The sequence below is a fragment of the Sinohyriopsis cumingii genome, chromosome 17, assembly GCF_028554795.1.
Source record: "Sinohyriopsis cumingii isolate HCF-2022 chromosome 17, ASM2855479v2, whole genome shotgun sequence".
NCBI lineage: Eukaryota > Metazoa > Mollusca > Bivalvia > Unionida > Unionidae > Sinohyriopsis > Sinohyriopsis cumingii.
The window spans coordinates 48,071,894-48,097,388 of NC_142977.1; the positions used below are offsets into that span (position 1 = coordinate 48,071,894).

Consider the following 25,495-nt stretch of genomic DNA (forward strand, 5'->3'; position numbering starts at 1 on the left):
TCGAAGCAATATTATACACCTTAAACATGCTATAATCACACTGACCGCATAGCTGATATATTTCAATTTTACATTAATGAAGATTGCAAATCTTTTCCACATTAAATTTTTATCCAAATATTGTAACAATAAGTACCATTGTCGGGGCCAAACATACATACATACATACACACATACATACATACAATGAAACATCCACATAACTATGGTACATTCACTCTTCCTTTTGGAAAAGGCTGAAAGGAAAGAGAATGTATATGTATGGGAGCAAATGAACAAGACATGATAAAATCTGCGCTCAGCAAAATGCGCATATTGGATTTCCATCCAGATCTACTCTAAATGAAGGCTTAGCGCTTTTAAAACTTTCTAATCTCTTCCTCAAAGTCAAAGTGTCATAAAGGACTCGACACAGTGGACACATACAAGATATTTGGAAAGTATGAAATCATTCATAACGAAGTTTATATCAACAGCTATGCATGAATCAAAATATTGTCTTAAAGCAAAGATAAGATAAGTTTTTCTTTGTAGCATTGACTAAATGCTTTAAAACAGGAGGTTGATCGCTGTAGTAAAACTTGCATGTGTACTCAAGTTAGTTTAAGACTAACTTTGCACTTTGAATTACATGATTAGTTGATATACTTTATACAAATATGATAAAACCGACATGTAGGAATCCATTGCGTTTGCAAACATTTAGATGCCAAATGTAATACACACAATGAAAATAATATAATCACAAACTGTGAATTAAATCAAGACTCAAAATTATTTTTTAGTAGGGAACGAACTAGCGCCAGGAGTAACGACTCCTGTTAAGAATCTACCAAACACTGAGATACTAACCTTCTGCCCTCTGTCCGTTCCTCTCTAAAAAGCACGTTGCAATGTCAAATTTGAGGACGTGGGGTGTAAGGAAACACAATTCTACTGAAATTTATATTTGTTTGCCAAATCCATCAGATGGCGCTAATATTTCGCTACACTCTTTTAAATCGGTCACGATTTATTTGAAAGGTATTAAGGAATATATAATTTCATCTAGAAAATTGCAAATCTATTACTATATCTGGATACTACTGGAGGATGCGTGATATTATGAAGTGAAATTATCCTGATCATCCGGTTACGACACTCATTACATTGCATGCATCCACTAACCCAATTTCAGGAAAGTGCACACATCTACAAAATAGCATGAACACGGAATTGTTTTGCGACAGGAAATAACTCTCAGGTACATGGGTAGATATACTGGATTTTTGTAAGAAAGGAAAGGATCGTTAAGTTATATCACTGCACTGACGCAAAACTCGTTACATTTTGATTAGTGTGTATATTAACTTTCAATACGAACATCTATAATCCTTTATGTATGTCAGAAAATCCCTAGTAACGGTGCCTTTTTATGATCGTTAATCACTGCATCGCCATTTATCTGCTACGCACATCCACGAGTAGCTTGCATACCTTTTGATGTACATGTGCCTAATCGAGAGCCTACGCGGCTGATGGATACAAACAAAGCGATAGGTGATTTAACCCACGGACCGGTTAGATTCTCAACTGCTGACGAATTCAAAAGTATTTGAATATATGATAATATTTTTTTCTCTGTATAATGAAACTTCATATTATATCGCTTCCTTCAGCTGGATCTAGGTATTCTTTGTTATGGTCTATTTCATGTATTATCACAAAGTCAACAAGAAATGACTCGGCAAATTACTCTTTCAGTGCACAGAATAACGCAGTCAATAAAACGGTGGTTCATAATATACAGTGTAGGTTACCTGTGAGTCTCTGTTCAGTCTCTGGTTACAATCTATGTGCATGAATATTTGTACCTTTCCTTATGTGTGTTCTGTAGACAATATCGTATCTTCCACTGATGGCCCAGACAACATTACCTTCATCCCCGAGGAAACTACCATTCATGAATTTGGCGCTTTAAACATCACCTGCTTTTCTACGTGTTATCTATTCTGTTCGTTCCAATGGATAAAGCATGGAGACCAAGACATTCCAGACAAGCTGGTATCGGACGTAGCAACGATGCTAATCTCAAATGCAACAAGAAAGGACGCCGGGAATTACTCTTGCAGGGCAAGGAATAACGTCACCAATATTACCATTGCTGCTAGCCTAACACTGGAGGTTATCTGTGAGTCTCTAGTTAATATCTGTCCAATCTTATGTACAATTATGTCATAGGCATGTTTCCTTCTCTACCATAAGCAAACCAGAATGTAATTAAGAATTACATAGCTTGCCGTTGCAAATATTTTAATAGCGTCCAGTGCCAAATGCGTTGGTTACATAGCTTCCTCTGTGAAGATTGCAATAGTATCATGCAGCCTATGTAAAATATAATGTTCATCCATGATCAATATTCACACCATATTGAATTTTGCAAAGAATATTTGTCGCACGTGAAAAGGCATAACTGCAAAACAATGAACTTTTGTTTCTATGATTTGAAAAAATGGCACATGTGACAAGCAGTAGAAACATACAAAGCAAAATAATATGCATTTTGTTTCGTACGATATGAAAGTAGAGGTACTGCAATTATTTGATAAATTAATTTGTCGTGACACATGTTTAAGTTAATTTTACCCTCGCCCACCATTAGGGACTAAGTATTACTCAATGACGGTTATAGGCTTTGAGCAGCCTGAAAGTAAATGTAGTATACCACGGTTAGAAGCGTAGTTCTTCATGATACATGAATGCAAACTGATCATTCGCCTTATCCACGTTACTCATGCGCATGTACTATAGGCGGTTACTCAATGCAACATATTGCAGTGTACACTATATTGTCGTTAATAAAGGAATGCTTACCACTAATACACACATTTAATCTTTCGTCAACCGCACTCGTCATTAATAGAAGATATGTTGGGGTTTGCACCGAGACACGGAAATCTCAGTCAAAGGGTTACATTATTTCTCTCCCCCGAAATGTAATATATCTCGGTGCAAACCCCAACGTAGATTCTTTTTCTCACCCAATAATTTCCTTTACAGCAAAAATAACTTTTCCTTGTGCAATGTAGTTAATGCACAAATGTTTACATGTGGTGCATTAATAGAAATATATTAATGAGAACTGTGGCGTGACAGTGTAAAAAATAGCATGAAACATTGCATAGTATTGAGGTATCATCACATTTTATATACTGATGTTATGGAATGAACAAAAGAAAGTTAACATTTATTACAAGAAACTGTTTCATTTTCATCAGAAACAATTTCGGAAATTATGTTATAAAGAATGGAGCGATAGGGGGCCCACACCTCTATTGTTCTAACGAAAAGTCCCATGTCCCATGAGTGTCCGTGCTTGGGTTATTCACGCCTAATTAGAGATCCGAACCACCATCGTATTTAACTGTCCTTCTCTTTGGAGGTGGTGAAACGGTTTATAACATACTTGTGTTGTTATTAATATTGACTCAAAATACAGACCCTAGCTGATAAACATGTGATGAAGTTTCAAGTTCACGAATTCTTGGAAAAATTATATTTTTTGTCTTGGAAATATGGCAAGTGTTGCTACTAGTAGTGGAATGATCTGCTACAGGGAAATTTGTTTGTGGAATAACGTGTGAATGGACAAATGATTCCTTCTGGCTGGTAAGTGCATTATTTGCCATCAAAGATTGCATGCACATCCTTGATTCAAATGGGGTACAATGGGGATGTTTAACAAAATTAGAAGAAACTATGCTTGACATAACACATTTATGGATATTACTGTGTTCTCTGTAGTTGTTGAGAGAGTTGGGACTTTTATGGCCAGTGATGTGTATAGCCCTGTTCAATAAGGGTTGTTATCTCCCCTGATTTATTACCTACCCTTGCATGCTCTTCATAAATAATGATAAAATTGGCCTGTTCACAAAATTTTGGGGAGCAAAAATGGCAGACGCAAAACCTAATGTATCTGAGAGAAAAATCGCTACAGTTCGTAGTTTTTATAGACATTATTTTTGTGTAAGCAGCAGTTACAAAGGGAAATATGTTAACAGTAGAATAATTGCATTACATCGACAACTGCCCAAAACAAATAACATTAAAAACAGACATAAACTTTTTTGGGGGAAAAAAAAAATCTGCAAACATGTACATAAAAATAAGAATGGAAAATATTGATATAATAATAATAATAATAATAATAATAATAATAACAATAATAATAATAACAATAATAAAAAGGACTTTATATAGCGCTTATTCTTTAAAAGCTCTAAGCGTTTTACAACATTAGACAACACCTATAAGATAAGAAACATAATAATATTATTACAAAAATAAATAACATGAAATTAGAAAAACTTTAAAAAATAAAAAACATGCTGAGAATATTTCAGGTAGGAAACATTATTAGGTCTTTAAGTTTGTTCTTCTAGTCGAAAGAAGTGAGTCTTGAGAGCCCTCTTGAATGTGATCACTGTGTCTTTGTGTCTAAGTTCAGTGTGCAATTTCTTCCACGTTGCTGGGCCCTGGTATGCATAAGAACGCTGTCCATATGACTTTGTTTTCATAGTGGGAATACTGAGTATACGATTGCCAGAAGAGGAGCATAAGTATCTTGCTGGTGTGTACACGTGGGTGAGGTCAGATAGGTATGTTGAACTGGAGTCCGAGAGTAAAATGTAGCACAGAGAACAAATGTTGTGTTTGATTTTGGATCGAATGGATAGCCAGTGTAGGGTACAGTGCAGTGGGGAGGTGTACTTTGATCGTGGTACTCTAAGGATTGTCTGAGCAGCTGTGTTTGGAACTTTATGAAGTTTCTGGAGCAGATATTGAGATGAACCAGACATAATTGAGTTACAATAGTCCAGTCTTGAAAGTACTAATGAACACACAAGTGTTTTAAGTGGCATCAACTGAAAGATATTTGCGAATGGAGCTGATGCGTCTCAGCTTAAGATATGCAGCCTTGCATATGTTCATGACATGTTGGTGCAATGTGAGATTACTGTCCAGAGTAACACCTAGGTTTCGTTCTAATTGTGTGAATTTAATGTTGACGCTGCTGATATTTATTGTTTGAGGTAAAGGATGTGAATGAGCAAGTCTTTGTGTTGTGATCAGAATAGCCTCAGTTTTATCATCATTCATCTGCAGCTTGTTTCAAGACATACATGCTTTCACACCAGAAATGCACCTCTCTACACCCTAGACGGTAGCATCAACTTCAGTTGGGTGGCTAAATTTGTATATTTGGGTGTCATTAGTGTACAATTGGTGAGACACTGCATGATGATCTATGACACTTGAGAACGACTGAGTGTACAGAATGAAGAGAACAGGTCCAAGAACAGACAGTGTGGAACACCACAACATAGATCAACTGGGCTGGAGTGTATTCCATTTGCAGATTCATTTGTGTCCTGTTGAACAAGTAGGACTTGAAATACAGTAAGGCTGTATCATGAATGCCAAATACATGCTGCAGACGGTGAAGTAATATATCATGGTCTATTGTGTCAAATGCTGCAGACAAATCAAGGAGGGTGAGGACTGTAATCTTTCCGCTATCCAACGCAAAGAGAATGTCATTTGCTACTTTTAGAAGAGTACTTTCAATACAGTGGCAAGGGCGATATGCAGATTGTACATTGCTAAAAAGACTATTTGAATTTAGATTAGATACAAGCTGGGATAGAACAACCTTTTCTAAGATTTTTTAAATGAGTGGGAGATTAGAAACTGGGCGGTAGTTCTTTAAATCGTTATGGTCTAGTGTAGGTTCCTTTAGCAGAGACTTTACAATGGCAGTTTTAAAAAATGATGGGAATTCCCCAGATGAGAGAGAGGTATTAATAACATCAGTTAGTGAAGGCAATACTGGATATAAGAACTCAAGCAGCAGTGATGTTGGAATTGGATAAAGTTTACATCACTTTGGTGCACTCTTCATCACGATTGTACGTACGAAATCCATACAGACCGGTTCAAATGCTGCTAATGGTTGCAGCTCAAATTCTGTATCCCAGCTGTATGGTGATGTCGCGGTAAAAATTTGCAAACATGCCCGGAAGGTCGACTGGAGAGAAGGTAGTTGGAAGTGGTGTTGATTTGTTCCTTGACATTAGCTTGTTAGTAATCTTGAAGAGCTCTTTGCAGCTGGAACTTTCCATGATCTTATTAGTGTAGTGGGCTGATTTCGCTGCATGGGCTATATTTGTGACATTCTTCTTAGCGACTTCATAGATTTGCTTATGAATAGTGAGTCTGGTGGAAAGCCAGACCTCTCAGCTTTACGGCGGTCTCTTTTAGCAGTGCGAAGCTGGTCTCTAACACTGCTATACCATCGAGAACACTTTTGAATTGATACTCTGCACTTGGTAGCTGGGGCATGTTTGTCATGTAATGAACGCAGACAGTTATCGACTTGTTCTGCGGTAGGAGGTAAGCAGGTTGTTAGGTTAGCTTGGATGTCGTGCATTAGTTTGGTTCTATTTATCATACGGAGGTTTCTCTTAGTAGCAAATAATGGTGGAGGGTTAGGGACTGATACGTCAAGATGGCATATAATGCAGAGGTGATCTGATTTAAGGTCATGGGATACCAGGGAGGACCATAGAAAAGTATCATCAGGTCTATGAAGAATTCAGTCTAAACTGTGACCATGTTTATAGGTGGGTTGGTTAACTGACTGTTTGAGGTTGAAAACATTAATGGAATCTATGAGTTTTGATGTATTTGAGTTTCCGATACAGTCAAAGTGAAACTTAAAATCTCCAAGAATAATCATTCAGAGAAAAACATATCCATACTAGAATATTACATTTAAAACGTTTTATCATTACAAGCTTCTATGGGTGATATTTCCAGTGATTTATAGGGCATTTTATTTCCAGTACGCCAGTTTTATCTGAACATTTGTCACTACAGTCTATATCTGGACTTGTTCTAAGGTATGGATAGTGTAGAGAAACAATTTAACGACTTCCATACAGCTCAATTTTTAAAACAAATTGTTGCAAAACTGGCATGTCCTGCTTTTTGTCTAAGCCGTTATCACCACGGCTTAAAATAATTGCAGTATGTGGAGCAATTTTCTTAAGCCTCTCATTAAATATGCTCAGATTTATTGGTTCCACCTTATCCAAATTTTCAATTTTGTGCTTTGGTGTTTCATAAATGTTATCAGGTAAGTCACCATATTTTAGTTTGTTAAACACAATATTTTGATATCATGCACAATGTAATAACGATCGCGCGTTGGTTGTAGGTCAAAGCACTCTATCATAAAGTGCTTGACAGTGAATGGTTCATTGCAAGAAACGCACTCTGGTGGGTCTTCACCTTTTAGTATGTGGGTGTGGGTGATATAAGTATGACCAATTCGGATTCTTGCAATGACTACCTCCTCCCTACGAATGGTTCTGTAGGAAGGAGTCCATTCTCCTAGAGTTGGTTTGATTGCGTGAAGTTTGTTATTTACAGCATCATTCCATGATGCCTGCCACTTCTGACGTAAGAACTTTCTGATACAAGGTTTAAAATCAGTATATGGTATTTTAAAATCAGATGGTTCTTGAGAAAGGGCCATTTTAGCAGCGCGATCTGCTTTTTCGTTACCTTTAATACCAATATGCCTAGGTAACCAACAGTATATTATATTGTGAGAGACAGTCAGCTCGGTATTTTTTACGAGTATGTTTTTCAATAATGGGTTCTCCAGTTTTCTATTGTGTAGTGACTGGAGTACTGATAGCGAGTCGGAGAAGATGATACTGTTTAAAATGCGGTTCTTTTCTATATGTTGCAGAGCAAGGTCTATTGCTCTGATTTCGGCTGTAAAAATTGATGCTCCATTTGGTAAGCGAACTTGCGTTGTGTGATTTCCACAAACAAAGGCTGCAGCAGCCTTTTCCTCATCCTTTGATCCATCAGTGTAAATTCTGGTGTAGTTTTTAAATTCGGTGAGGAGTTCATGGTAAGAGTTGTGGAAGATAGAAGGGTTTGTTTCGGACTTTTTCCCATCGTGTAGCGTAAAACGTACTTTTGGTTGTTTAATTAGCCAAGGTGGAGTTTCGGAGATGGATGTTTTCTGAATTTTTGAAAGCTCTATATTTGTAGTGTCAAGGCTGGATGATATTCTAATGCCAAAGGAAGGTATTGCGTTTGGTTTATTTTCGTATAAAGTTTTGTATTTGGGTTGAAAAACAGCCGAAAAAGCAGGATTCAGAGGGTTTGATTTTAATTTGAGAGCATACTGTGCGGAAAGCATTTCTCTACGATGCGATAACGGTGGTTCATTCGCCTCAGCTAGAAGGCTTTCACACGGGGATGTTTTAAATGCTCCCAGAGCCAGTCTTATTCCCTGATGATGAATTGGATCAAGCATTTTAAGATACGATTTTCTGGCAGAACCAAACACAACGCAACCATAGTCTAGTTTGAAGCGAATAAACGTTCTGTATAAATTTAGGATGACTTTTCTATCAGCACCCCAGTCAGTGTGCGCTACTACTTTAAGTAGGTTAAGTGCTTTTAAGCATTTAGCTTTTAAGTTCTTTAGGTGTGGAATAAAGGTCAGTTTTCTGTCAAAGATTATACCTAAAAATTTGGTTTCATCAACAACTGGAATAGGTGTTCCATCCAGTGTGAGGTTCGGTTCATCGTGATGTTTTCGTAACTGACAGAAATGCATGCATACCGTTTTTGATTTCGAGAATTTGAAACCGTTTGCATTGGCCCAATTTTGAATTTTGTTTATATTTTGCTGCAGTTGTCTTTCAATTGTATGCATGTGCTTTGATCGATAACATATTAGAAAATCATCAACGTATAACGAACAATCCACACCAGAAGTCAAACACTTTGTGATGCTATTAATTTTGATGTTAAAGAGCGTCACAGATAAAATACTGCCCTGGGGCACACCCATCTCTTGCTCGTGCAGATCTGAGAGGGTAGAGCCGACTCGTACTTTGAATTCTCTGTCGGAGAGAAAGTTGGATATGAAAGAGGGCAGACGGCCTTTTAGACCTAGATCGTTCAGGTCAGTTAGTATCCCGTACTTCCATGTCGTGTCATAGGCCTTTTCTAAATCAAAGAAAACCGCTACTAAATGTTCTTTCTTAATAAATGCATCGCGAATGAATGTTTCTAGTCTAACCAGATGATCATTGGTGCTCCGGCCATATCGAAAGCCACTTTGGAAAGGAGATATTAAATTGTTAGTTTCCAAATACCAGACAAGCCGAGAATTGATCATTCGTTCCATTGTTTTGCACACACAGCTTGTCAGTGCAATTGGTCGATAGCTGTTGGGGTCTTCGCTATCTTTACCAGGTTTGGGGACTGGTATTACAGTTGCTTCTTTCCAGATTTTTGGTACATTACCAGTAATCCATAAATCATTGAAGAGTTTCAAAAGAGATGTTAATGATGATTCTGGAAGGTGTTTCAGAAACTGGTAATGTATCTCGTCAGGCCCAGCGGATGTATCATGGGCCTTATCTAAAGCCTCCCTAAGCTCCGATAGTGAGAACAATTGATTATAACTTTCCGAGTTGTTGGATGTGAATTTTAAACGTGACTTTTCTTTTTGAGTTTTAAGTTTTTGGAAGGCTTCTGAATAATTAGATGATGAGGAATTTTTCGAGAAACTGTCAGCAAGAATATTTGCAATGTCACGTTTTGAACTAAAGTTGTTATTGTTCAGTGTCAGATGTCGGAGAGGGTTTTGCTTTCTCTTTCCGTTTATTTTGCGTATAGTGTCCCAAACTTTTTTAACAGAGGAACGACAGTTTAAATAAGAAACATACTTCTTCCATGATGCTCTTTTACTTTCTTTGATTATGCGGCGAGCTTTGGCCCGGGCAATGCGATATATATTTAAGTTTTCGGGCGTCGGTTGATTATTAAATTTCCTTAATGCTTCCCGGCGTAGTTTAATGGCTTCCTTACATTCCTTAGTGACCCAAGGTTTTTGGGTTCTTTTACAATATGGCGAGGACTTGGGAACGGATTCTTCTGCAATCTCTATTAAAATAGATGTAAAATGCTGAATGGTGTCGTCAACATTGAAAACTGTATCCTCATTAAGCCTAGTTTTACAGAGTGTTTCAAACTTGGCCCAGTCGGCCTTCTTTAAATTCCATTGTGGAATTACTTCATCGACTGTAGAGTTAAGATTTACAAGAAAGATTGGGAAGTGATCGCTGCTGTGAAGGTCATCAGGGACCTTCCATTCATAGTCCAAAAGCAGAGAAGGAGAACAAATTGTCAAATCGATGCTTGTGTATGTACCCGTGCCTGGGTGTAAATATGTAGGTATTTTGGTATTATATAGACACAGATCGTGTCTAGAAATAAAGTCTTCAACTTTGTGACCTCTGTCACTTATATGATTTGATCCCCATAAAATGTTATGGGCATTAAAATCCCCGAGTAAAACAAAGGGTGCGGGAAGCTGTTGAACAAGATTGTCGAGTTCGTTTGGTACTAGGTTAGTGTTTGGTGGTAAATAAATAGAGCAAAATGTAATCACTCGATGTAGAGTGACGCTTACAGCAATGGCTTGTAAATTGGTGTTTAAATAAATGAAGCTATGAGGAGCTCTGTTGTTTACAATAACAGAAACTCCTCCTGATGCCCTATCAACATTTGGAGAGCAGGTGTTAAACAGGGAGTAGTTTTTAAATGTGATATTGTCCGTATCTTTCAAGAATGTTTCTTGAAGACATATTACCGCAGGATCATGTTCGTTTAAAAGCAGGAGAATATCATTGTAATTTGCTTTAAGTCCTCGACAATTCCATTGTATGATAGTGTTTTTCATTATAAATTTAAATTAAAGATTGTGGAGCTAGGTTAGACCTTTCGCAGAGGGAATTTGTTTGGTTATTTCTCTGGAGGAAGTACGGGGGTGAATTTTTTGTTTGTAGGTCTGGAGTTCCTTTGGGCGCATGGAGCAGATTCTTCTGCATCCATGCTCTCGATGTCTCCAAACCTGTTATAAAGTTTGATGGGGTCATCTGACCCCTTTTGTTGTCTGTTTCCGTGAGATTTTTTACTCTTTGGTGATTTAGGTTGTTGGGTATTATTAAATGTAGTCTGAGTAGATGCCGTGTTTTTCTGTGCTTGGTAATGGGGGGGGGGGGGGTGTTTGAATTTGGTGTTGAATCGGGTGCTTCTGTTTGTGTTTGAGCGTCCTTCGTTGTTTTAGGATTGCTCTTCACTACAGTGGAGAAGGATGGGCCAGGATGGGCTGTTTTTGCCTGTACAATTTTTCTGGCTTCTGGATAGGGAATATTATTTGTGTATTTTACCCTCTGAATTTCCTTCTCCTGTTTCCAGGTATCGCAATCCTTGGAATTTGCGTGGTGCTCTTTTCCGCAGTTGACACAATGCGGAGTTGCTCTACAATCAGATTCCTGATGAGCATTGTCTCCGCATCGGCCACATATTTGGCTCTTGGAGCAGCGGTCTTCGTGATGGCCGTATTTTTGACACTCATAACACCGAAGGGATTTGGGAATGTAAATCTCTACCTTTACTTGCAAGAAACCAACTTTTACCACTTTGGGTACAGTTGGCCTGTTGAAGGTGAGTACAATGGTGTTGGTGTCCTGCAGATTGTTATTAGGTTTAATACGTATTCGTCGGACTGCAGTGACACCTTCACCTTTCATTCCTTCGATGATGTCAGCGTCGGTGACTCCAGCCAAGTCACGGCAGCGAATCACGCCTTTGGACGTATTCAGTGTGGTGTGAGCGAATGAGGTTACTGGGATATCAAAGAACGTTTTCATTTTCCTGATATTGTCTGATTGACCTCGTCGCTCACACTCAATAAGAAGACAACCCGATTTCAACTTTTTAACACTTTTCGGTGTGCCAATCGAACCTGTGATAGTCTTTTCGATGACAAATGGAGATAGTGCGGCAAGCGGTTTCGTGGCATCTTTTGACTGTATGACCATGAAGCGTGGAAATGACTCCACACTACATGGTTCATCGTCAGACTCTGATAAGGGTTTCGATCTTTTATTTTGATTTTTTTGGAATTATCCATGATGGCTAGATTAAAAATTCAGCACCCGTGCTCCCCACCCACCAAGGAGCCCAACAAGGGGACACTTTTCAAGTGCCAGGGATACACAAATGCCATACTCAGTTGATAAAATTACCTTTGATTGACCTTGAAGTCGCCAATTTCTAAGGTCGGTAAAATTACCCCCCGATTGACCCGTTAAGCCACCGCCTTCTAGGAAGCCTTCTAAGACTTGGAAAAGGGAAATATAAAGGAATAGAATATAGGGGCAACGGTGGTATCAAGAGAGATACAAGGAGAAAGAGAAAGAAGGTGAGAAAGTTAATAAAGACCTCCTAGGGCTCGGCGTCACCAGCCGATTTGTCGGAACCGGGCCCATCCCGACCACCCGTCTAAGAGAAGTAGAGGCCAAAGTAGTGCATTGCAGGGAAAGCCTCTGCTCAACTACCAGGATCCTTTCCTCCCCCGACACGGGACGCAACCCACGGCAAACAGGTTGCCTCAACTTAGTCGCCTTTTACGACACGTAGCGAGGCACGTCGGGCCAACTATCTCTCGTTAAACTCTATATATTCTAGTTTAAGTTTGCAATCTTAATGATATATCTCATTTTCATGCTCTAAAACAAAATTTGTGTCAAACTGTTCGTCCATTTCTGTAAATCTGTTCTCTTTGACCGTTTCAGTGTTGTTTTTTTTTAATTTCCCCTCCTGATTTTGTTATTTTCTCCGACGAAGGTTGGTTTGGTTTCAGAGACACGTTAGTTTTATTTGTTTTCTAGTCATCAAAAAGAAAGGAAAGATCATCTGACTCATGCTTTGGTGAATTTTCTGAAATTACTAGTTCATATTTAGCATAATTTGCGAAACTTCCATCGTCCAAGAAGCGTACTGTATACATGGAATAGGTGCCAAGTAGGTGGTACACATTTACGATTTTTGCTCTCCTACCTTCAAGATTTAAGATGTTTTCTAGCGTGTAGTCCATTTTCTTTTTGTCTTATCTTTATCGTTTCTTTCTAAATCTTCCTTTTGTAAATTGTTTTTTCTCTCTACTCCAAAACAAATTGTTTTGTTAAATGTTCTAAAGTGTTATCGTTTGTTTGATTGGAAAATAACTCCATCAGGCACAGCAAAAGACATCAATGGATGCGTCCCTTGACTGATCTGAGATGGCTAGACAGAGACACTAAATGTAAGGTTAGCAACACAGCTAGATGTTTCTGTCGCATGGGTTAGAAAAAGGGATTTCTGTATTTAGCTCGAAAAGTATTTTCCGTGTCATGAGCTAACACGTATTTAATATATAGTAACAAAATAAAATGTAGTTCCCAATGACATGTTTCAGTTTCATTTTAATTCCGTTTCTATGACATAGACTTTACCTAAGAAACGACTTTCAAACATAAATCACGACACAATTAAATTAAGAAATATATATGCCAAAGTCATCTTTTTTACATTAAGATTCAGTGCTTATCAACGATGCATTACCTCAGCAAGTTTCATGACTCGTAGTAGGATACATTTGATCTTGTGGATTTAACTCTAATCATCGGCAGTAAGTGACACATGGAAGCCAGTGTATTTAGTAGGGGAAGAACCTGAAAACACAAAAGGAAGAACTACCTAGTCAATGGAATCTTTTGTCAAGTTTTCTCACATATCCTCATCGGCGAAACCAAGATTTGAACCCACACCGACGGTGGTAAAACGAGATCTGCAAAGGCGATAGCCTTACGCCACCTGGTTACTTGAGGACCAAGGCAGGATGGATTGTGTACATATAGCATGCCAGATACTCATACGGAAATGAGCTGAACGCAAAACCGCAAATTGAAAACCCAGACCAATTACTCCATTGGCTTATTATCCCAGCACACCTTGAGCAGAGTTGAGCCCAGAAGTTTACAAGTAGTTATTCAAACATTTGTACAGCTTTATGACGCGTGGGTTTCATCATTTGTTTGTAGATTGCGCTTTAGCTGCCGCTGTATTGCTGACGTGTAACGAACACTTCCTGTAAATGTTTTGTTGGCGCTGGCAGCTTAATTAAACATGATCGTCGTGCTTTCTTAGTTTCTTGTTGTATTGCATGATGAGAGAGACCAAATTCATTTATTACTACCGCAGTTGCGAATGGATGAGTTATTTCATGTTTGAGTAAAACATTATCGGATATCTGGTTTTATAAAATAACATTTGCAATAAAGGGAACCTCATTTTCAAATGTCAGGTAATAATGATGCCAAGTTTTTTTTAAAACTAAGGTTCTTACATACTCAGAGGGACATATCAAGACACAAAATAATCAATCATGTACAATGGAATAATCTATGATCAATCAATCTCTTGACCAGTTGTTTGAAATGCAATTAGACATCATCTATCGGAAACATAATCACAGGAGCTTAAAATCCAATACAATTAATTTTTTTTTCAATACGATTTGCACATATTTCATGAAGAAATATTATTGTATAAGCAATAACCGACATTTGGAAGATGTTGAAATAGCAATAAGGATCATGTGTTGATTTTGTATAAGTGTGAAGAATTGATTTAGAGCTTGCAACATTGTAGAACTCTTACGCAATCGTGACTGTTTTATGTAATCACACTTACCTTTATAAATACGGACACAGACACACACAAACACAACCATCTATCTATCTTCCACACCCTCTCTCTCTCTCTCTCTCTCTCTTTCTCTATCTCTCTCTCTCTCTCTCTCTCTCTCTCTCTCTCTCTCTCTATATATATATATATATATATATATATATTGTTGCTGTTGTTGTTGTTGTTGTTCTAGGGTTCAACGCCCTTTTTCAGCCTCCATGATAGATACATATTTTTCAGGTAATGGTGTTTATATATACTTGTAAACGAATATGACGAAGACTACAAGGACTGATGTGTTGATTTGTATCATTTTCGTATTTGACATTTCCAGACAACGTTGCAAAACGAATGATTAATTGGTGCGTGAGGCAATTTGACACTAATTATTCTTGACTACGATATCGTTAGTAATAGTTTTGCAAATGTTCCACATTGCTGATATATTATCTATTTCCAGTGAATGATAAGACCCATTATCTTGTCTTAACAGAGTACACATTATATTCCTGTTAAGTAATGTTTATGTGCTATTATAACTTGACTAAAACATATTACTAACGTTGGATGATACAGTATGAAACTTAAGATTTCTGACAAGTATTTATCTTTATCAGAATTGCAAGTGCATTATGCATATGCTAATTCTTATCTTTGTTATATTTGCTTAAACTAAACTTAAATTCAATGAAGTTTTACTGTTAAAGTTAGCTTGATTTAGTACGTGACTGCCTGTAGAGAATTCTGCTAATTACTGATATGTATGTACGTAGGTAAATCAAGAAAGTTGTCAATACCACTGCCAAATATATTTTTGTGTTACTTTTAATATAATATTCAATGACTCCCAAAATGACTATAATATCCTCAATGTTCTCTGGCATTTATTCTAAGATCAAAACAACTTTTTTTCTCATTTACAGACAACAATGATTCCAGAAATAACAGCCCAAATAATATCACGTTTCCAGAAGAAGGATCAACTCCAACAGGTATACATATATATATATATATATATATATATATATATATATATATATATATATATATATATATATATATATATATATATATATAGAGAGAGAGAGAGAGAGAGAGAGAGAGAGAGAGAGAGAGAGAGAATTATTACGTTCACGAGTTACAGAATGTCAGTCCAGTGGATATTGTTTTTATTTATTAAGATACAAACTAGGCGAAGGAGACAATTGGCGAACAGAAAATAATTTCAAATCCTTTGCACATCAAAAATGATGTCAAAACTCTAACCCATAACTCTCCATTGCATTGATTTCATACGTTTCACATATCGACAACAAAATATTGGTATCTTGAGATATTGCCCTTTCTTGCCAGCTTTAGAGGTGATACCAATCTGCTCAAAATTATCTGTATCGAAGAATAACTTTCCAGGTAAAGAAAGTGATTATTTGTTGATTAAAGATGTTAAAAAAAATGTGAATAAGAACTATTCCTATGCTTTCGACAAGATGCACATTTTCATGTTACACTAAGAGACGAGGAGGTACAATACCTATATAATCGGCATCAAAACTGATAGGCAAGTAGTTAAACGGTGCCATACAAGATTGTATTTCATGTGGTAAATATAAAAATGTAAAGATCTCGTAATAGGTACAAATTCAGTCTTCAGTCATTCGGGAAATACCTAGATAAGATTTGGTTCAAACTAGGAATAGATGACGCACAGTGTAAATTGGATATTTTAGAATCAACATCAATGTTATTGTATATACAAACTTCCACTGATCCATTCGCTTTAAAGGACGGGAGAAATGTTCATAAATAGTTGCAAATAAACTGGATGTTTTAAACCGCCGTCCAGTTTACTTGTTGATAACTATAATACAAAACAGTGTATCCACCATAACTTATTCTCTGAATGTTGTTATTTCGTTGAAATGACTGATTTAGAATAGGATCTAATGCGTCTTATTACGATCCAGTCCGGCTGCTGACAAAGATCCAAAAGTTGGGTGATATAATGAAGTGTTAGAAAATACATATACTTAACTAAAAGAATAGATAACTAGAACGTATATGTGCACATCTCACATGCAGCGTAGACCACTACAGCTCTAAAAACAGATTACTCGCGTTTAGGATCTGTGACGGGCTGGTACAATTGACATGGAAACATATGCAAAAACGACAATGGAGAACACTAAATGGTTTAGTGAAATATATATTTTTGAATGCAGGTTTGTCTATGTGTGAAAATACACATGCCATGAAGGAAACAGCATTTACAAAATGAAAGCTAAGGACTAGTTTCTCAAATGAAACTTGATTAATTCGTTTACAATTTATTCAGATAAAGGAGAGTAAGTAGTTTAACATAATTCTGAAGAATAGAATATAAAAATACAAAATAAAGCCAGGAAAAGATTTGACGTTCACTAAAGTCTATTTACGATCACATAACCACTATTCACATACCAAAAGGTGTCTTCGCTTGAAGTAAATAAGATAAAGAAAGTCAGATGAATGGATCATCCTGTTCGTTTCCTTACAAAAGATAACTTTGAACACCTAAATTTAAATATGTGTAGCAGTAAGAATTTAAGGATTGTTGCTTTTAAAATGTACCTTAAAATATTTATAATTGATAACAGTATGTTAGGCTATTCATTGGTTTACAAACTGGAAAATTTGAATGGAAGAGATACAGAGAGAATGTTTTAAGAACAGAATTATCTCAATCGTACAACAAGGTGGCATGCAGAAAGTTGATAAACTGTTGTTTATCAAACAGAAATAGGAAAACCTTATGCATTAGCGAAATTGAAGTTACATAGTAAATTTAGAAACAATAGGAAACTAACAATAAAGGTATTTCTATTAACAATGAGGTGTCAAATTTGCACCTGTCATCAAGTAACAATGTGAAAAAGGCACGCATCTCAATCGGCGACAAAAGTCTAGCGTAATATATAAATATCAGTTTTACGTAGTATGCAAATAATTTTGTCTCTGAAAAATAGCGGCTTTCTAGAATGTATCGTTTATGGAAAATAATTCCAGTAGGGTATGGAGAGGTTAAACAGAAATAATATTGGAGTTTGGTCAATCACAAACGAAAGGGAATCAAGAAACATTTCAGGTAAACAATAATATCGTATCCTTCAATAACGATAGGTCATGCACAATAAAGACAGATACATGTCATTGCTGAATAATCAGAAAATCAAAACGATATATAAACAAATGTGAAGCGGATTCGTACTAACCCTAAAAAGAGAATATTCAAAAGAATTCATAATATGGGCAACAATCGTGCATAAATGTTGATGCAATCATTTGGAAATTTAAGCCTCTCTCGTAATTTATTCAAAGAAGATGTATTAATCTTGGTAATGTTATCACCATCAACTATGCATTTGTTCTGGACAGTACTTCACCAAGTACAACTTTTATGCATCCATAATAACTTATGCTCCAAACAAATCACCTCAAAATGAACCTAAGTCAAATATTATGGAACTCATCATATACAGTCACTATTATTGCCTGCCATAGGGCGCTGTTTCATGTGTGTGACCATATAGGTCTTGATCATAGGGTAGGTTAACATACCATGTAACGATTGGTATGAACTATATCGACGGATGGTTACTCCGATTAATACATGCAATTATGCCTGATGGCTAGTTACATATATCCTCGATATATACACAAACCATTACTAGTGTCTCAGATTACATAGACAATGGATATATTGTACTGATGCCAAACTTAGCTATGATTAAGTGCCTTACCTATTTCTGCCTAACTCGCAACAGATCTTTATCCCTTGATTACTGTATATTATATAAACACATCTCTATTGCTCTCTGTTGTCTTCTGCGAATATCGCTCTGTGGTGGCCACACGTGTATTATAAATATTTTTGGATATGAATCAGACGCAGTTTGGTGCCACTCATAATGATTTGCAAAAAATGTATACTATCACGTTATGTTCGTTTCACTGGACGCATCGTCTGGTCTATTCATATTTAAATGATTGTAAAATATCATTAAGCCTGGCGGTCCCAGTAATGTTTAGAGTAGTACATATTAATAGTTCTGAAATTATGTTTTATCTATGTGACTAGTTATGTAAACAACGTATGTAGTGTTTTTACATTTCACTATCGCCATGATCTGTCAATATGTATGTTTTTCTCCCCCTTTTTATATACAATGTCCTCTGAACTTCTGACACTTCATGTGCTTGCCACTGTCACTTACATAGTGAGACAATAATATCCGTTATCCAAAAATATAAGAATTAAATTTCCAAGACAACTGGAAAACATTTGACAGACTGTAGTTCTAAGTATGCGAGCGACTTTAAAAGTTTAGTGTTTTTTGTCCAGGGCATGTGTTTTGTAACCTGACGTTTTCGGGAGTATAGTACCAGATCTTCCGTTACAGCTTTCATCCTGCAGTTATTTTAGATGATATCATCAGTTTGTGAACAAATTGATCATGAAACTTGCACAAGGGGCACAAGTAACTAGTTGATATCATAAACCCAGTTATTTGTTAAAACTTTAAACCTGATTTTCCATTGATAAATTGTTTCATTATATCAAATATTAGAATCAACTAAATTGTTTGTCTCTTAGTTTTAGAGTTTTTAAATTTCATTAAAATGTTATTATATGTACCATTGTTTGTTCCATTTGACCTTATCCAAAACTGAGTTAATTTCTGCCTGACATGATTGACTTTTTAAATGTTTTTTTTTCATTTATGTTAAAAACTAATAATAACTTCACTATTCTCTATCTGTATGAGCTTATTGTCAGGATTATAATTCAGGTTAAAAAAGGAGAAAATATGTTAATCAGGGCCAGGGTTTTGGAGATTCCTAAGTAAATTGTGTAGGCTATTGTATTTTAAATAAATAAGGCTCATTCGATCATTCTAGAAGTTATTTTACATTAGGTAATGGTTGTTTTTAGAAAATGTTAATTGTGACCTGAGGTCAAACAGAGAACTATATTATCTTGTGACTGTGCGGGTTTTACCAGTCGTAATTTATCATCTAGCACTTTAAGTTGTATCATGTTGCGACCAGTTTGGGTTGAATTTTATTTTCTTCAAATTATTGAATTCAAAAGACTATTTTCTCTAGAAATACAAAAGTGCTCTGACAAAATTCTTGGGCAGATACAGTCACTAAAATTTGCATTTTTTAACTTGGAATAATATTTATGTAATTCAACAAGAGAATGTTGACATAGGCTATAACAGTCTCCTCATCGCCTTCAAATGTAGATCTCTTCAGGACTCGAACTGAGTTTTATTCAAGACATTGTATTACTAGGACTTGTGTATTGAATTCTTTGAAAAGTTTTGGATTTAATTCGCCATATTGTAAGTTATTGTTATCTCATTTTTTTATTTTTGTTAAAGAAAATAAATTATTTGTTAAATTTTACAAAGCTTGTTGTCTTCACTCTTTTATGTTACTTACTATAAGATTATAGTTACTGATGTGCACTTTATACAGATCCCAGAAATAGGTATATATTCTTTACTTCTCTTGTTCAATAAATGTACAAGATCAATAAAGAGAAGGATTGTTACATCACCTGTATCAGTAGTAGGGTCTTCACGTTTGCTCAAGAAAATAATAATTGCTTTCAATAATTTATGTTCGACGTACTTTCAAATAGAATTAGGGTTAGCTTTTATCACTTTCAAAATGGTACCATACAATTTTAAAAGTCAGGCTATCTTTCGCCTGTGAATGTAAAACAAAGGTCTCACCTTTCCGGCGGATGCTAGAAGTCTAACTAGCTGTCTACATAAACTGGTTCATCTAAATAGGTCATTGCTAAATCAGTAACGTATTTCTGGAGTTTTCTGATTGTAAGATTTACAGTTTCGCGAAGGGTCAGCTATATTAAAGCCGTTTACTGGTGCAGAATAAACACTGCGGAAGCCTTGTTTCAAATGGTTTGTCCTGTTTACTAAATAAAAGATATATAGATACTATTTTTGCCTTTACTGTGTTGCTTACTGCTCGTGGTATTCAAAGAAAATATGTACTTCTGACGTTTCCACATCAATTATTACAGATACGACCGGGATGCCAAATGTGATAACCATTCTCTCTGGCATAGCTGTACTACCGATGTGTTTGGTGTGTGGATTCATTGTAAATAAATCACGAAAACGGTAATTGATGAAACGTACACCTGTTAATATAGTTGGAAGAAACGTCACAGAAGACACAGACACACACACAGACACACACACACACACACAGATATACAGATATATATATATATATATATATATATATATATATATATATATATATATATATATATATATATATATATATCTGTGTCTGTGAGTGTGAGCATGTGAGTGGGTGTTAAGTCAGTAAGTTTAATCCTGTGATGAAATTTAATATGTTATTTTATTTGTTTAAAAGGTAGAGAAGCGTTTAAGCGAACTTGTATTTCTAACACTTACACGGACATTATAGATTTGAAAAAAATCGTATGGCCACCTTTATCAAACAAAAATAAAGATCTTAAATTGTAATGTAAATGTTGCAAAGAAAGTTTTAAACCATTTTATGAAACTTAATTAATTCTCTGAACAATTGAAGACAGGATACAACATTTTTAGAACGAACTATGTTTAATATTTTCTCTACGAAATGCAATTATCGTATATTTATTTTCTTTCTGATATTTTTTCAGATAGTATCTTTGTTTTTGACATTCCAGGTGTTGTGGGAAAGATAAGAACGTCAGCACCACTCGAGATGCTAGTGTACCAGATGCTGACCTTGGAAACATCAACATGTATGAATTGTTACATACAGATTTAGATCCCCGGGATAACTACATGGTAATGGAAAATAGCACTTCGTGTGTCGGAGTAATATAATCAGCAAATCTGGTGCTTCTGGAAGCCCCAATTTAGAATCAACACATTGTCCTATCCAGCAAAATAATCCTTTCGAGAACCTAGAAGTAGTTATGCTACAGTCGGTTGAAGATGCATACGTGTTTCCAATATGAATACGTTTTATTGTAATGACCTTTCAACCACATACATCTGATAAATATCAGTGCTTTAGATTGGAATTGTTGAACTTGTAATACTAACTTAAAGGTTCATCATTCTTTGTCAATTTTTGTAACTAATTAAAATGTCTTACAGCTTGATTTTTGTTATGCATTATACTTGTCATATACGTCATTTCTCATTCGTTTGTGATCAACTTTACGAAGCATCCATCGTGGAATGGACATCCACAATTTTTAGAGCTACAGAAAAAGATCTAAAGTAAGCTATGTTTTAAATAAATGTGGATTTATTTGTGCTTGTTACTTATGCGTACATAGTGTGTCATTGGAGATTTCAATACTTAAGTCTTATAAAATGATACATAATCATAAATACTAATTAATACACGTACGTGTTGTGTTTATAATATAATAATCTTGAACTCTTCTATTAATACAGTATAATGCCTGAAAGTATTCAGCTTAATAAACTGCTGTTTGTTCTTCATTTTCTAGCCAGATGTTATGTTCAAATAAAGTTCAAATTTTCAAACAGTTTCATCAGATAAATTCAATAGACTCATCTGGCATCGTCTTGTATAATGTCCTTCCTTTCATGGTAATAAACGTAGTAATCTGACAAGTTCTGTCTTACCTCATAGGTTAATCACCTCTGTATAAATGCATCCTTGTTTATTCGTTTTAGTTGGCATGTACATAGTTTGGCATTTTAGTTAATTTCTTATAGTATATATATATACTGTCTAATTTGCACTAACATTACTGAAGACTTATCACTAAGTACTGTTTTTTACCTTTTGAAAAGTCTTATCCTTCTTGTAAGGAGATTTGTTTCCTCATAATATACCATTTATAAGTCCTAAACATGTATTTCAATTTAAATGATATCCTTAGAATTGTATTCACATTCATCAAGAGATGTGCAGGCTTCATTTCATTGCGTATGTGGCTTTTGCAGCTATTAACAAAGTTTAACTGGATCTACCGGTATATTAAAATATACGTTCTCCTCTTTAAATCGTACGCGTATTCGATGTATCTTGTGAAAATGATGCACATCCAAGTTAGTTCGTAGATGAGCAAACAGTGTTATGGGTCAATACATTTTGTTCCTTCAACAGTTAATTACACTTCTATGAGGGTATGATACATCTATTCTATGTCTTAGTTACCCCTTTACCCAATGCACAATTCAGCTGCTCGAAGTCTTTACCAAAACGATATCGCTTAAGTGTATGTTTAAGTCTGAAAGAAATAAGTATTACTCACATTCATGTATAAAAAATTATATCTCTTCATGGGCAAGCAAAACTAAGTTTGCTGAAGGTGGTGGCAAACGTTCTTGCTACTGGAGTTAACATTTACATAACTAGGTTTTACTAACAAATCTGTACATGTTCTGTCTGCATAATAATGAGAGACATCCAAATTACACCGCATTAAATTATCCCAGAAATAAACTTTATTGGGATAAAAGGCTAAAATTAAAGTACATGGTGCTACTTAGACTGCATCAGGTATCACGAAAGCCAATTATATTTACCATCTTAGTTTTTTAGTTGTAATTAATTAGTATGCCAGTACTCACTTATAGTAATTTGTAATTCTTTAGTTGTCATCTCTGGTAGCTGACCCAACTAAGACTTTCTTTTCATTTCGGCCATGACCTAAACAAAAGATAAAAGCTCCCAAACGTTTGCAAAACTGCATGCATGACCTCTTTTAGGCAGACAAGACCGACTTTGATGTTTTGAGAGTTTTTATAAAAAATAAACTTCACTAAAGATATTCAGAGAAAACTGTTTTGGAAACATAACTTTGTCGCAGAGTGTGGGTTCCTAGAATTGACATATTAGACAAATCCAATTACATTTAGATTTTCAGGTTAGATTTTTGATTACCTAAAACCAATTTGATATACGATTTGTACGCTTAAAATTTCCCAAACAGAATTTATGTTGAGATTCCACAAAATATTCAACATTTAAAAATGTCGTAATAGGTCTTGTCTGTAATTTAAACATTCAACGCTTTAAAGCTAAATTTCTAAATTCAGCCTAGTTTGAACAATATCATGTAAAATGTACAAATACATTATAATGATATGCTAAATAACAGAACTGCAAGTAAAATTGTTATCGCTAAAATTACAAGAATGATTAGCTTTTGCAGTTCGCAGCATAAATGTATTCTTGCTTCTATATAAATTGCTGGTCCAGCACATGTTCACATGAATCAAGATGTTATTTAACCCTTCGAAATTAATCATTTGTTTCTGCTACGGGATTGAAATATTCTCAGGCTCAGTTTATGGGTCATTTTTGCACAATAGCAAGACGTTTCTTAAACTCGTTCTTCTTGAGTCAAGTATTGCATTTGTTATTCTTTTGTAGCAGTATATCAATAATTCTCTAATGTGATATAATCATAAAAGAAAACGATTTAATTTATGTACTTTTCGTTTGCATATTTTCCAGAAGTAAACATGTTATATTGGAGGCCAACTATATAAAATGTATAATCTTGGTAGCAACTTTTTACTTCCGAAATGTTTTGGTACATAATCACTAGTTTAAAATCCCAAGGACAACAAAAAGATTATAATGCGACACTTTTCCGTTTTTGTCTGTGAATCCAATTATTTCCTGAATTTGTTTAAATATGGATTCAGCTGAATAATATTTACACCAGTGATTCGTGCATTGACTATTAGTGGCCGTAACTTACCGTTTTTGTTCAAAATACTATTTTATTAGTTCTCAACTATGTTGGTAAATACAAGACGTTAATCGTCAGGAATATCTTGAAATTATTTTATACAAAACACAATTACTCTAAGAAAATGGCCTTAATCGACATTCATCGAATATTGTGTGTTACTGAATTGTTTGCATCACATTTAATATTGACATCAAACGTTAAGACAAAACCTACCTGGTACAGTTACAATAGTTTGTCCTAAACAAGATATTACATCTTGCAACTGTTCTTCCGGCTCTATACTTCTTGTAGTGTCTGTAACGCAATAGTTTATTGGATTAAGATGATTAACACCATGTTGTACGTTTTCCTGATTGTGAGGATTTATATATTTTAGATATGTATGCATCATATTTATTTAGTTAAATATTACGATTTATAAAAAAGACATCATGTCAGTTTTCCTGGCTATGAAGATTAATATATTTTCCATATGTGATCATCATATTGTTTTAGTTAGATTTTACGATTTATAAGACAGCTTGTTCCTTGCAATTATAGCGAAGCGCAGTCCGTTCACTCCTTCAACTATTTTATAGCCAAATTAAACTCGTTCGACTAATATAATGCCAACAACGTGATGCCCTTCAGTTATCTGCTAATCAGATAGTTGTGACAACAATTACTAACTCTTGATTGATTGGGTATTACAAAAATAACAACATCGTCAGCATTAACAGAAGAATTAAAATCAAATGTTTTATCAAAATTATTTATATACCGACCGACCGACTATTACTCTTTTAATCTGTCGTACACATAACCAAGTGCCCTTGTTATATACTCGCTGAATTTCTTCCTATTCTAATTTACAAATTTGTTGTGGCTTCATCTTTTTTGTTATAATTCATTTGGATTAAATAGCGAAAATAAAAAATGTATTCATCGAAAATATTCCGCTGATTCGTTATGTTGTACCACTAACTAATGAGAGTACATATATTATAGACCATTCTCAGAATGTATTCATGTATTCATGTGACCCTATGTCAACGAATCCAAAACGAGGCTAAGATAGGC

General features: G+C 35.4%; 1 protein-coding gene across 1 annotated transcript; it reads left to right on the forward strand.

Moving 5' to 3' along the window:
* The first annotated feature begins 1,568 nt into the window (after positions 1-1,568).
* Positions 1,569-22,395, forward strand: LOC149778565 (uncharacterized). The gene is made up of 4 exons (XM_089938501.1): positions 1,569-2,170; positions 15,579-15,647; positions 20,747-20,846; positions 21,410-22,395. The coding sequence occupies exons 1-4, from the start codon at positions 1,834-1,836 to the stop codon at positions 21,570-21,572; spliced, it is 669 nt and encodes a 222-aa protein (XP_089794627.1). The 5' UTR covers positions 1,569-1,833; the 3' UTR covers positions 21,573-22,395.
* Positions 22,396-25,495: the final 3,100 nt, after the last annotated feature.